The sequence below is a fragment of the Euleptes europaea genome, chromosome 6 (genome assembly GCF_029931775.1).
Source record: "Euleptes europaea isolate rEulEur1 chromosome 6, rEulEur1.hap1, whole genome shotgun sequence".
Taxonomy (NCBI): Eukaryota; Metazoa; Chordata; class Lepidosauria; order Squamata; family Sphaerodactylidae; genus Euleptes; species Euleptes europaea.
The window spans coordinates 56,850,520-56,865,478 of record NC_079317.1 but is presented as its reverse complement, the minus strand read 5'-3'; the positions used below and the strand labels follow the sequence as shown (position 1 = coordinate 56,865,478).

General features: G+C 46.2%; 1 protein-coding gene across 1 annotated transcript; it reads right to left on the bottom strand.

The window, feature by feature from the left end:
• Positions 1-6,122: 6,122 nt before the first annotated feature.
• Positions 6,123-10,212, bottom strand: ZFP36L1 (ZFP36 ring finger protein like 1). Its single transcript, XM_056850834.1, has 2 exons — positions 9,981-10,212; positions 6,123-7,439 (listed from the first exon to the last, which is right to left on the bottom strand). The coding sequence occupies exons 1-2, from the start codon at positions 10,035-10,037 to the stop codon at positions 6,486-6,488; spliced, it is 1,011 nt and encodes a 336-aa protein (XP_056706812.1). The 5' UTR covers positions 10,038-10,212; the 3' UTR covers positions 6,123-6,485.
• Between the last annotated feature and the right edge of the window lie 4,747 nt (positions 10,213-14,959).

The window sequence follows — 14,959 nt, the reverse complement described above, 5'->3', positions numbered from 1 at the left end:
AAAGAAAGAAACAGGATTACGGGGCTATGAAATGCAGCAAAATGCAGGGTAAAATGTAATAGTTCAAATTCAAATATAGTGAAAAAAATAGAGACCATTCCTTATTATGGTTAGCTAGACCCAGAATGGGTTGGGTGCTCCAGGTTTTACTAAGATTGTCTCATCTGCCTCTCGCAAGGTTCAACCTGGATTTGGGATTTTTATCTCACTATAACTGGGAAGGATCTTTGCAAATTCCAACCCAAAATCCATCTCAACTAACTAGGGAATGATCTGTGTATTTTTCTTCCTAGATCTTAACTTCACAAAATGACATTTCATCCTGTATTTTCCTGCATCTCATGGTCCCTTGATGCTGCTGTGTAGTTGTTTTGTTTTTCATATCTCCTACAAATAATGACAGCATAGTGAGAATCCATTTACAGAATTTGAATAAGTTCTAGTCCATAAGAACTTACCCTGGAATAAAATTTTGTTCCTTTTGAAAGTTCCACAAGACACTGATTTATTTTTGGGTTTTCTGAATGTTCTTTGTGTATACTGCAGTCATGCTTTTTGCTTTTGGCTGGGGGAATAGATCTCCTTTCCTCTGGAAGTGCTGACCATGCTTTTTGCCACTAATTGTCCTGTAGCAATTTTTGTCAATAACATCCCAATAAATTGTTAATTAAAAAAGAAACACTGAGTTTTCCTGAATGAGGCCAATTATTCTGGCATAATTTGAGGTACTCGGATATTGTGGAACAAGAGAATGAGGGGCTAATTCAGGAATGGGTAGGACATATTATAGGCATAAATGCCTTAGGCAAAAACATCAGAATGAAGTCCTCTGCTGTTATGTTCTTAAAAACTGCCTACAGGAAATCAGCCTACTTCCTGATAGACTAAGTCATCATCTTACAACCTGTGCCCTCCAATACGGCTAACAGAAGCAAACCAGTCGAACGACCAAATCTTATCACTTATAATTTGCAGGCAGGGTAGGATAAAACCAGATGAGATTTTGGGAGTTCCACAGATGGAGCTTCTAGCATTACTTTTTCTGAAGAATAAATACATATCCTGCATGCGGAACCCTGCAAGGGGGTACCTTCCCTTGCATACCATTTTCCCAAATGGAAACAGTTCTGTGGGGCTACTTGCCCCACAGGAGCAAACATACAATAAAGGAATTTCCTGCTTGCCTCAACAATCAGCAGGCCTTCAGGGTTATTTCAGACCAGGAAAACAGTGTGGCTTAAACACCTCCTCCTCCAGTCTCAGTCTGAATCAGGGACCTACACTCTGTGTACTTCAAAAGGTGTGTGTGTGGGGGGGGGGAGAATGCTAGGAGCTCCATACACATAACCCCCAGGGTCTTACCTGGTTTGATTTTTATTTCATTTTTATTGTAATCACTTTATTACTTGCCTGATTACTTATCACCATTTAAGTCTTCATGCTAACACTGTAACTGCCTTCATACGTTTTTCAAGGCTAGTATTCTAACTTCATGACAAGTAATCTTGGGTTCCTCTATCTATACATTTTTACTCTTCTCTTCTACCAGATCTACAAGCTGTAGCTATCACAAGCAGGCCTCATGCAAAGGTATCTGATCTACACACTCAGTTTCTGCACAAATTTTGTGCAGAATTCCACACCCCAAAGCCCCTGTACACTTAAGCTATTATTTTAGGAAACCCGCTCACTTCTTGCAGTACACTGGCTTTGTCAGGGCCAGTTTCAGATTTGAGAGGGTGGGGAAGTAGAAGAGAGTGCCCAAGGAACCCCCCCCCCACTTGCCTCTCACCTTGCCTGTGTGCTCTTCCTCCACTGGTTCACATTCACTGCTGCCCACTGTGGCTGTCAAAAGCTCTGCCACCTGGCACCATCTGCACCTCTGTCCCCAACGATGCTGGGCAATGCATGTGGCAAGGACATGGGTGACAGAGCGCTCATAAGGAAGATGCTTACATTAGGATACCAGGTGCAGACAAATACAGCATCCCAAAGGCCCAGTGGTTAAAACTTCCTCATAAGGGTCCTGCTTGCCTTTAATTTGTATATCTGCACTCAATGGTTTAAACACAAAGCAACACTTTATATTAGAAGTCTGCTACCAAACAGCTGGCTGTTTAACAAACCAGATTGGTAAAATTTAGTCCATCACACCCTCTCACAGCACTTACTGACCCTTAGGCCAAAGTACTGCAGGGACTACAGGGGGAAATTTTTTTTAGACAATTCTTCAAAGCAACACTCCATGGTTCTGCTCCCATGACCGCCCTCTTGCCCATAAACTTCCTGTTTGTATGACCCAGCCCCTCTGAAAGTCCATTTCCTCGAGTAAAATCTCTATTTTCGACCCAGTCTCCAGTCTTTTAGCTACCCTGATCATTCTGTTTTAGCCAGTTGCCTAAGCACCCACTCTTCATCCATGCTCATAGCCTTCTTTCATTTTCTTGACGATACCCTAATAAATCCCCACTTCCTTAATTAGCTGACTTTACTGACTGCCTTTGCCTCAGGCCTGGCTCCACCCACCTTTCCAACAGGTTCCTGCATTACTGGAGGCAGTGTTGTGTAGTGACTAGATTAAGTTGATCTGGGAAACCCAGGTTTGAATCCCCACTCTAACGTGGAAGCTTGCTGGGTAAACTTGGCCCAGTAATACACTCAGCCTTACCTCCCTTACAGGGTTGTTGTGAAGATAAAATGGAGAACAGAAGAACAAAGTAAGATGCTTTGGATCCCCACCGAGGAGAAAGGCAGGGTACAAGAAATAAAAATTACACTGCACTATGCCCTTCCTCCAGCCTCCCCGTCTTAGCTTCTCTATCGTTTGGGACTTCTTCCTATGCATCAATTTTCAAAGTCTGAACCTGCCTCTGAACCACCTTCTCCTGTCCCTCATAGCCAAACTGGACATGACATCCCCCATCTCTCATTCATATCTACTGGGAAGTAATTTCCCAACAGCCTCAGAAGCCCAACTCAGATCTCGACTGACACAAGGGGGAAGGACAACCCCAAACAGCCCCAGGGGGATTATTTGCCCCAAATAATCCCCCTGGGGCTGTTTGGGATTGCCTTCCCCCTTGTGTCAGTCGAGATCTGAATTGGGCCTCTGAGGCTGTTGGGAAATTACTTCCCAGTAGATGTGAATGAGAGATGGGGGTACCTGTGAATGAGAGTACCTGTGTGCACTGAGGGGCTATAGCCCTTCAGTGCACACAGGTACCAATAGGATAAGCAACAGCCCTCCAGAGATGAATCCTCTTTTCCCATGTCAGGATTCCAATCCGAATCAGTACCCCGTAGCAAATTAGCTCCCAGAGGCTGACATGAGCATCAGGGGAACTCACACCCAACTTGAGGACACATCTAGCTTGGCCCTAAGATTTAAAGCCATACTAAACGAAGAGCTTTGCTTTTCCCTCATAGTGCCTAGATTGCAAACAGAGCAGTTTTCATTCCTTTGTAGTTCAAATATTCACGAATACTGGGCTGCTAGTAAGATGAAGTTTTACACTGTCATAAGCAAGGCGTGCACCCCCCGTTATGGGGTACCTGCAAGACTAAAATTTGCCTTTATGAACTAGAGCCGTGTCAGATGTGCAATGTGTTAGGCTCAGGGTGGTTGTGATACAAAAAGAACTGAAGAAGTCAGAAGGCCATAAAACACATGAGGTACAGTAGGTCTATGATATGGTTGTGCAAAAGAGAACAGTGCTCCAAAGGTCTAACAAATTTTGCCCTTGTGCATGAACGCTTATGCCACAGTAAGGCTGTTAAAAATTCAGGTACCAGAAGAACCCCCTTCTCGTCATGCTGCAGCTGACTAGCATATCTACCTTTCTGAAATGTATCCCTCATTTGATAAGCTTTTTAGTGTAACTAAGATTTCAGAGTAGTATGATGGCTGACAGTCTCTCACATATTCATTGAAAAGCTAGCGTGTGAAATCAGGCTACACACAGCCTGCTGAACATAACTGAAGTGCTCCATAACTTTTAACCAGGAAGATATGTACTTCGGTTATAAGCTACTTCCTCTGTGCTATCTCATGCCTACACAAACTTGTTGCAGCCTCATCTCTGCAACATCCACATGTCTCAGCTGGTCAGAGTATGCTGGCTTTGGCAGATGAGAATTCTTTGGAACAGATTGTTAAATTTTGCCAACGAAGCTTGAATGCCAGATTTGGTTGTGCTTTGTATCAACCTATTTTTTGAAGCCATGATTCACCCTACTCTCTCTCATGCCCTCTTGTTACTGCATGGTTGCATTTGGGAACTCAAGTCTCAAAGTTCCATGGCTCAAATTTAGACCAGTTCAAGTGACTGTAAGCACCTTTTTTGCCAGTTGGAGGTGGTGCCGGTTAGAGTCATAGGTTCATAATTCAAGAGCTGTTCAAGGCATATGGCCTAACAAGAATATATACACACCAATGCAGTGGCCTGCTTTCAACAGTTCTTGGAAAACTTTGTATGAGAAGCCAAACTGATAGGCTACCTGGGATTTTGACAATACTTTTTCTTCTACCCAGTACAACTGAACCTCGAGACAGAACTCAAATGTGCTGTAATACTCTGAACAGCCTATTTTAAACAATTGCATTATTTAAAACACCAACTTCTTACAGCAGATCTGAAAGCCAATAGATAAGACCCAGCTATCCTAGCTCACCTAATCTCATCTTGATCAGGGAAAACGTTGGTGTGTGCACCAAAGATACTTGTGCAAATTAACTTCTATGCCAAAGTGGAAGAGATTTGGCAAGAGAATATCTTGTTCTGAAAAGTTCCTTGAAGAGTTCCTTTTCTGCAAGTAAAACCAGTTTCACTGTCAAATTCTTGAAAAAACACTTGGGGTTTATTGATTTAAACTGCAAACAGTCGTTACAAAAGATTTTTTTTAAATAAACTCACACAAGGAAAGAAAAGCAAGGCAATGTAGTGAACAGTAATGGGAAAAAATTACATTCAATGTGTTCTTTGTGCCAGTAATGTTCACCTTAAAAAAAGGAAACACTCCAATCCTGGAATATAGAAAAGCAAAGACAAACTGCATTTGGAATGTCTTTATATAGGCACTTGAAACAAAAGGGTAGATTTTTTTCCTTTAAGTACTTACAAAAAAAAGGAAGCAAGCAGTCTTCCTTCTTATCGTCTCACAGCACAGCTTGTGCATATACATTCTAGAGGCCAGCAGCAAAACACCGACCCTGCTGAAGTCATTTACAAAAGTTCCAATGACACCAGCATAGTCAGAATTTCACCCCATGTGGGAAAGGCCTTGTTGGGGAAAAGAGGCAAAGAAGCACATTAAACTCAATTTGCAGTCTGACACAAAAAAGGGAACGATCTAAAATAAATAATCCAAACACAGCTGTTGCATTTTTTAAATTAATTTTTCATTTTTTTAAAATAAAATAACCAAAAAGTGTAAAGTTACAAAAATGTCATTGTAGTATAATATATTAAACTGTGGGGGAGGGGGGGGAAGAAAAAAAGACTTCACAATCTTAAGATTAATATGGAAGATCATAATTTAAACATAAAAGAATATATTCTATGAATTCATCATCCCGATAAATATGAACAAAATTAACAAAAAAGCATAGGTTTCAGCAATAAATACGTTTTGATAAGTTAAATAAGCTTTATATTGTTGTGCAGTGACAAGCAAAATTTGCTCTCCAATTTCTGAAGTTATACAAAATTAAAAACCCAGGGAAAAAAAATAAAAAGCTTGGCGTGAGTGCTCTATGGATAAGGTCTATTGTACTCTAGAGCAAACCATTAAAGCTATGACTACTGGAACTTTGTTTACACAGAACTTGAATGTGTGGAATGAACACCGTTAGACACCCCCCCTCCCCCAACTTTTTTGAAGATGTCAAATGTACACATGGGGAACTGGTAGCACCAAAAGCAAGTCTCTCATTGTCCATCTGCCTTCCCCCTCCAGTCGCCAAGCCCCATGCATGTCACAGTCACTGTCCATTCTCAGCTGTTCTTCTGGTTGACCTGAGCAGATTCAGGCAAGATTAGTCTTTAAAAGGTATAAAGGGTTTGATGTTAACAGGTGCCCACATGCCCTTAAGTCGACCAAAAATGTATATATTGACCAGAGGAAGGGAAGAATGGGGAAATCCTGCATCGTGGCCAGAGATGGGAGCTGCTGGTTCCGGATATTCCCTGCACATCTGGAAGTGCACATAGCTCTATGGAGGCTGCCTGGTGCCCTCTGCAGCTGGAGAGGTAATATAGTCACAGTGAAAATATGAAAAAAGGCACTACATTTGTAAACGATTATCACTTAGTTGTAATTTGGCACTTATTGTTTTCAGCCAGTGAGTGGACGCTAGGCAAGTGGACTATCTTTGTGTTAACATCTAAACCAGAGATGTTAAGGGGAGGGTGGGGGGAAGGAGGAGAGAGATTACAAGCTTAACAATGAAAAAGAGAGGTGGGAAGAAGCCAGGAAGCAACACCAGGTTACTCGTCAGAGATGGAAAGTCTGCTGAAAATGGGAAGGCGTCTTGAAGTGTCCAGGATGGGCGAATCCGAGCCACTGTGGCTGCTGCTAGAGCTGCTCAGGTAGCCCTCCTGGTCAGAGAGGGAGTCCTGAGGACTTGGGGGAGAGTCAAACATGTTAGGTGACTCTGACATGGATCTGAGAAGGAAAGTGGTGGGAGAGCCCCCACCATGCACCTGCACCCCCATGCTGGGAGCAAAGAGATTGGTCAGCTCCTGGCTGGAGAAGGTGAAGGGATTGCTGGCACAGTCAGGCAGAGGGGGAGAGCCCAGGAGGTCATCCGCGCTCAGGATGGGCGGAGGGGTTATCGAAGTGGGGCTGTCCAGCAGCCCATTGGTGGCTACAGCACTTGGGAAGCCGGCGAAGCTGAAGCTGTGTTGGAGGCGGGGTCTTTCGTTGATGGCGGGCTCTCGGCTGCCAGCCACGGCCCGACGCTCCTCGGCATTGTGGATGAAGTGACAACGGGGCCCATACGGGCAGAAACCGATGGTGTGGAAAGTGCGGCAGAGCTCTGTTTTATACTTGGGATGGCGGGTCAGGCTCCGCAGCTCATGGATGCCATGGGCAAACTGGCACTTGTCGCCATATTTGCAGGCTCCGTTCTCTTCGAAAGGGCGGCACAGCTCTGTCTTGTAGCGGCTTGAGTTGACTTGTCCGCCAGGCTGCTTCTGCTGCAGTAGACGCTCGCCGCCTTCGGAGAAGGACCGGTCCCGAAAACGGCTCTCTCTGGGCCCCAGTGTTGGGGCTGGCTCCCCCTTGAGGCTGCCCAGGAGGTGGGTCTGGTGGAACTTGGAGTTGGGCAAGGTGACAGAATGCCTCCTGGGGAAACCCCCGCCAGCTGGAGTTCCCACTGCCTTCCTGTCCAACAGACACCCTCCAACACCTGAAGGGTTGTAGTTCAGCATCTTGTTGCTCTGCAGGGAGAAAGCAAGAAAGCAGTCACCAACCCAGCTTTCTCCAGAACCTTCTAACTAGTTGCGGCTTAAAGTTGGCTTCTTCTCTCGCGCGCCCTATAATACCTGTCCAACATTCCTACCAGAAAACCTTAGACCCCAATCAATTCCCATTGTGAACCTCTGGGCCACAAACACATCAAGGCACAGTGCTTGAATCTAAAGTTCTGCTGTTCCGTGTCCAATATCAAAATACCTTCCAAGAACCCAGTAAACAATGCTACTACACAACACCCTTTGCCTGGGGTTAATTCACACTGTTTAAGTACTTTTCATCAATGAAACACACTGCTCCTCTTTCCAGGGGCAAGAGAGCCCCACACAATCACTCCTGGAGCCATCCTAAAAGCCACATCTCAGCCCCGGATTTCAAACCAGGCCCAATGTGTCTTTTCCAAGGGCTTAGCCTACTTCCAAACCTCTCAAGCATGTTGTTTAACTCATATCCGATGGAATGCCCCTAGAGGGGGAAAGAATCAAGTATGAGGAGCGGGAGGGGAAGGAGAAAGACGCTTTCTACTACACCTTTAAGCATGTATAAGCACGCCTTCTTGGATGTCCAAAATTTTCTAATTTAGGGTAAAAAGGAATGCACATTGAAAAGAGGTGGCAAACTTCAGGAGACACGCTAGTTACTAATCGAAATTAATCCCATCCCTTTTGCCCTACCCCCTGCACAGGAGTTGCATTTCATGTGATCCATGCTAGACTTCACCCATAACCACAAGAGGATTCCTTTGCAATTAGCTTTTTTGGATGCAAAGGAAGCTGCAGCTTGTAAACGGTTCAAAAGCAACGGTGGGGGCTGAGGGAGGAGAGGCAAGGCTTAACGTTTCACACGTTTTATAGGTACTCCAGAAGCCTTTCCCAAAAAATAAGGGATGTTATCATTGCATGTCCACATTCAACACCTTTAGAACTAGAGCTGCAAGTCAGATGTTCAAAGTCTGTGCTAACTCTGCTTTGGAATTTATCAGCAGCAATTGTAATACTACAAAGAACTGCGCCAATACTGGCATTCAGCAGCTACTTTCAATGAAACACAGTTGTCGAGGAGACAGCTTCAGATTCCCCCCCCCCGCGCCAGTTATGCTCTAACCATTAAGTCACCCTTCGCAACCACATCTTCCTTCAGTCAGTCATATATATGGGGAAAACATGCGTAGGCAAACCTCGGCTACACACAGATAAGCTCGCGAGAAAAAGAAACACGCAGCCACGAAGAAGGGGGTGAGGAAGATAAGGCGCAGGCAAGGCTGCAAGCAGCCGCTTCCACTGCAGAACTTGGGGCGGGCGGGAGGGGGCGGGGTGGTTTCCTGCAAACGTTATTTTTAAAAAGCCTCACCCCCCAATCTCCCTCCCCAAACCAAAATACACTTCCAGCTCTCCCCACCCCCACAACTTAGAGGAGATCATGCGAAGTAGCAACACACCCGACCTATGGAATATCGTGGCCATGCAAACAGCTTATCCTTCCCCACCCTGAATAGGCAAGTGGACCTGGGGCTATCTGAGCCAGTCACCAGGAGCGCGGAAAAAAGCTAAACGCACAGAAACCACCTTTTCGAACACACGTCAAGAACCTCACAGCAATCCTAAGCAGATCTACTGGGGCCTATTCGTTGGAGTTTATTCAGAGCAAAATGCTCTTACGGTTATACTTTAAGAGGGTAGCGGAGTTGATCTGCAGTAGAACAGATTCGAGTCCAGTCCGAGACCAGCAAGAGTTTCAGAGTTTTTGTTAGTGAACCCTTGCATTTGGTTGCCAATGCCAAAGGGCGAGGGACAAGTCGCATCCGTATGCACTAGTTTTAATTTGGAATTCACACCACCAATAAAATAAAAAAAAAGCCTTCGCGCAATGCATAGAATGCACAGAGATGTAGGGCATTTCTACAAGAATCTTCCGACTACAACCCTAAAGCAGCTTTCTGGTTCAAGCAAATGGAGGATTAGTCACGGGCGTGCACTTTCTTCCTCACACTGAACCCGCAAGGCAGCACACAGCTTGAAAGAACACGAGGAAGCAAGAGTCCCATTCTGCAAGCGTTAAGTCTGATGGAAGGCAAGGGAGGAGAGACATTTCTAAGTTAGATAAACTGCGTGCCGAAAGTTACGGAACACAATCCCGGCAAGTAACTGGAAACATCAAGGAAAGCTCTTCGCATAAACAAGAGGCGGGCTTCCACATTTTCAAGTCTTGGGAAGGGGGGGAGGGAAGCCAGAAAGTCAAATAAAATAACTCACGAGGAGAGTCGAATCAGAGTTCTGCTAACAAGCCGTAACTTCTTTTCAGGCAAACCAGTTTAAGAACCAAACAGGGCCACAAACTGCAACTACAATCCGAAGTAAAACACGTCGGTTTCCTAACTTGAATATGGAGAAAAAGCGGGACTGGGGTGGGGGGGCTGGTGCAGTGACATCGATAGCTTCTAAGCACCCCATGCGCCAGTGGGGGGAAAACTTTTAAAAAAGTTTTAAAAGAGAATACGGGAAACTTACTTTGCATAAAAGTTCACTCAGGTCGAAGATGGTTGGAGACACGAGGGCTGTAGACATCTTCAACTAGCAAAAGAGGGGTGGATTGTAATATAAAAAATAAAATGAATCACAGTGTTGTAAGGCACAGCCTCCAGTTTCCCTGGGTTGGAATCCTCTCGCCTCCCCCTCCAGCTCCAACAATTCTCCCTTCTCTCACTTTCCAGAAAAGCTTTGCTTAAAGCTCGATTTATAAAGTTTTAGCCCTTACCCCGTGGGAGGAGCTCCCAAATTCATTTAAATGAGGGAGGAGGAGGAGGGAGATGATTGACGTGAGACTGAATCACCCATGCGGTCAAACCCATAAAAACTTTCAAGGAGGCGGGGAGAGAAACTTTTAAAGACATATTCCAACCTAAGCTGTTATTTTTAAAGTTTTTCGGAGAGCAGGGTTTGTGTAAGTTACCGCTAGTTAGGAAACGAGGGCAGGGGATGCTGGGCTAAGGCTCTTTTGTCAAGATTTCAACGCAACATGTGACACTATTCATCCCCTCTGGCCTGCCCCCCCCCCTGCGCTCCTTTCCTTCTTTGCTGAAAGGCGGGATCAACTTTTGCAAAGTAGACTGGAGGCCCCTTTTTCTCCGTGCACGGAGTCAGGCTTCTATGCACTGAGACTTTGTCCCGCCTCGCTTTTATTCTTTCTCCTTCTTCGGCCTGATGTGGTTTCGAGGGAAACAAAAGCTTTCAGACTTGACAAACCTCTCCGCCGAGGAAGAAGCAGCGTAGTGGTCCCAAGTCTCGCAAGGTTAGGAAGGGCTGCTCGTTTGCTAGGGAGTAAAGCCAGGCAGAGCCCAGGGAGACTTCCGAGTGAGCATGAATAGGTTCGGGCTGTAAGGCTCCAAACCCAGGCACGGGTACTTCGAAGGAAGTTCTCTTTAAATTAATCGGCCTGACTTCCAGGTCTGTAAGACTGGCAAATGGGCACGAGCGTCCCGCTAGAACGGCCAGGGGGTGTCTGCGCGTGTCCCCCCCCCCTTTTTCACAACGCTGAATTTCGAGCAAAAACTAGCGGTGTTTGTTCCGCTGAAATGAGACTTCCTGTTGGACAAATGCTGTGTGGTGAGCTTTCTGGAGGCTTTCTGCCCATTTTTGTCAAACAGACTTAAGGGACAAGCCTAACCATGTCTACTTGGAAGTAAGTCAATTTTATTCAATAGAGCTTGTGTGTGTGTAAAGTGCCGTCAAGCTGCAGCCGACTAACGGCGACCCCTTTTGGGGTTTTCATGGCAAGAGACTCAGAGGTGGTTTGCCAGGGCCTTCCTCTGTGTAGCAACCCTGGACTTCCTTGGTGGTCTCCCATCCAAATACTAACCAGGGCCGACCCTGCTTAGCTTCTGAGATCTGACCAGCCTGGGCCATCCTGGTCAGGGCTTACTCCCAGGAAATTGGTTAGGATGCCACTGCTGCCGCTTCAACTCGGTCCAGTAGATACAGATACTTATTCTAACGTTGGTAAATTATGTTTCTACAAGAGCGGCCGGATTTTTAAGACAGCCGTTTTCGTGTTCCGGGTTGCATGCTGGAGAAGCTACAAGTAGTTTTTGGAAGCGTGGTGGGGCTTTGGTGGCGATGCGCCTTTTTTTGCCCCCATTCCATTCCTTTCCATCATTTCGCAAATGCCCGATTCATTCCGCTCTTGTTTCGCTGAGGGGTTTGGGGGGGGGGGAGAAACGCATGCAGCGGAACGTGACTCCCCGAAAGAGAGACGCCGGTGTCTGCCATTTGCCATTTAAATCCGTTCCCTCGCTGACCCTATTTAAGTGGTGGAACATAACGTGAGTGGAAACGCCGCCGTTTCTTTCCTTCCTTTCCATTTCCGTGTGCCCTCGGTGCACTACGGAGTCACCCACACAAACCCTCAGAGCGTTTGTGGCACAACACTCTCCACTGCTCGAGCGGCTGTGCAACCGCGCGCCTTCGGTGCATTTTCCATTGCGACGCAATGAGGCCACCCCCTCCCCCCTCCCCCCTCCCCCCTCCCCCCTCCCCCCACACAGCTCGCGAGGACTTCTGCGGCAGAGCTGGGGTTGAGCTCGGCGTTGCGTTTCCCACCTTGAAAACGCCCCAGTTTGGCCGGGCTGCCATTTGCCTCGCTTTGATTAACATTGATCGCCTCCATTTTTCAGCCATTTAAGCACGGGGGGGGGGGTTGCCTTGGATTTGCCGCTCTTCAGATGCGCTTTCCCCCCCATCCATAGTCTCAAAACTCAACCACCAGCCCCCCTGCAGAGTCCTGAGCATTCGGAAGGGGAAAAGGTGCGCCTGAAGAGGGGCAAATCCGAGGCAAAACCTCCCGCGCGTAAACGGCCCGTGGACTGCTGCCTTTTGCAGCCCGGCTTGTTTCGCTTTGTTTCACAACCCTCTCCGGTGTTATTCCCCCCCCCCCCCACGCACGCTTATTGGAAATTGGCGAAAATGTGCTGTAGGAAGAGACCCACACGCGCATTATAAATAATTTTAAGACGTATTGCTACTTTACAATGTTTCGTAATTTCTGCGGGTTTTGCACGATGGTCTCCAAGTTCTCCACCCACTCCTGAGATGTTTTTGGTAAACTGAACAAACGTCTGGCTCGCCGTTCCCACCCACCCATCAACGCCAGAACATGACGCGGGAAGCCAGCGGAGAAAAGATGGGGAGGATTCTTTCACTTAGCGCTGGGGGGGGAGGAGGGGCAGGGGGGGAGGGGCAGGGGAGGAGGTGCAGTTCTGGAATTGATCTCGAGAGGGGGCAGGACCTCGCTTGGTTCTTTTCCAGGCAAACCTCGGAAGGGGAAATTGCTGGAACTGAGAAGAGAAGAGAAGACTCGGATGCGGCCCCTCCCTTTTTGCAAGCGCACCCCGAAAGCGCTTCGCCAATAAAAATCGCCTCTTTTCCATGCCTGTCATCGGAACTCCAAAAATCGCCTTTTGTCTTCCGCGTAGACGAAGGCTGCTTCACGAATGGCGATTTGTGTGTGTTTTTAACAATTCCCGCGGCTGGAATTCGAGGGTAAACTTAAATTGTCTCCAGTGTAAACTTTAAAATTAACCACCTTAATCCCTACGCCAACGTTCGTTTCCAGGTTTGCAACCCGATTCTAACAAATCAAATCAAACTGATTTCAGTTAATTTGGTTTCGTCGTGTGTTGAAGATTGCATTCCTATGTGACTTGTAAAGTACATGCACAGTGAAATCCTAAAGAGAGTTATTCCAGTCTAAGACCATTTCAATTGGCTTAGATTGGAGTAACTGCATAGGATTGCACTATAAACTTCCAAGAAAAACAACTCAGATTGCACTGTCTAGATCTGAAATTCAGTATAGGGAGGAATAGCAACAATTCAACCTCGTCACTAGAAGAAGAAGAGTTGGTTTCTATATGCCTACTTTCTCTACCACTTAAGGGAGAATCAAACTGCTTACACTCACCTTCCCCTCCCCACAACAGACACCCTGTGAGGTAGGTGGGGCTGAGAGATCAGGAAGAGAGCTGTGACTGGCCCAAAGTCACCCAGCAGGCTTCATGTGTCAGAGTGGGGAAATAAACCCAGTTCACCCTCCATCGCTCGTGGAGGAGTGGGGAATCAAACCCGGTTCTCCAGATCAGAGTCCACCACTCCAAACCACTGCTCTTAACCACTACACCACACTTGCTCTCCACTACACATGAACACATGAAGTTGCCTTATACTGAATCAGACCATTGATCCATCAAAGTCAGTACTGTCTACTCAGACTGGCAGCGGCTCTTCTGGGTCTCAGGTAGAGGTCTTCCACATCAGCTACTTGCCTAGTCCTCTTGCCTGGAGATGCCGGGGATTAAACCTGGGACCTTCTGCATGCCAAGCAGATGCTCTACAAACTGAGCCACAGCCCCTCCCCAGTACCTTTTCTGTTTTCCTAGTTCACACTACCTTGTGGCCACCATAGAACTTGTAGGGTCTCCATTTTCACAATTTGGTTATGTTCATGGGAAAGCAAGGAGCGTTTGCATGAACTGCCCTCCGTATTGAAATATATATATACTTTAACACTGTGATTTGTCCAATTGCAGTCTCTAGAAAAATGTCAGCAGAAAATGGAATAAGGCGGTGCTCCAAACTGCAGCAATATATCAAAGATGTAAAACACTTAGACAACAAACTTATCAAACCTTTTAGTCACACTAGTGACCCATTATGAATGCAACTTACACTTTTGAAATAGATAAATGGTTTTATGTGGTGGTGGTCTTGAAAAATGCAATTGTGACAAAGGTAGCTCTGTAGATAGCTTTTGAGGTAGCTCTGCAGATAGCCTTTGCGTGGACATGACAGCTTGGTTGAACACCTTCTTGGGTATGTCAGGCTGTCCTGAACACTAAATCCCAGGTTTGATCCAGTTAAAAAGGATCATGTAGTAGATGGTTTGAAGGACCTCAGCCTGAGACCCTGGAGAGCTACTGTCAGTCAGAGCAGACAGACTTAGTATAAGGCAGCTTTGTGGGTTCATATTTGTGAGCTGCTTGTATATGGCTTGCTGGTTAGTGTGAACTGGCCTAGATGTTGCACTGCTTATGCTGATAGATAGCCCATATGAGCAGTGTCTTATTTAAGCTTTATACTGTGTGCACTGGCTCTCAGAAACAGGACTGTATCCTTGCAATCTCCTCCCCTGTATCCAGTCAGCCCTTTTAAAAAAATGAGAGGGAGCCATCCAAAGTGTGCATCACAAGAGACAATCTTTTACTTTCTGGGTTGGGTAGGGATGGTTGCTATTCTCTTGCCAAATGTAAGGGCAGCCTGAACAACAGAAGCATGTTATTTTCTTCCTGTTGTTTATAGGATCTGTAGCTCCCATGCTTGTTCCCATGGCTTGGAGCCTTTCAGTGCATTCCTAAGGAGAATTATTCCAGTGTAAGCCCATTGAAATGAATGGGCTTAGACTGGAGTAACTCTCCTTAGGAATGCACTGCATGTGT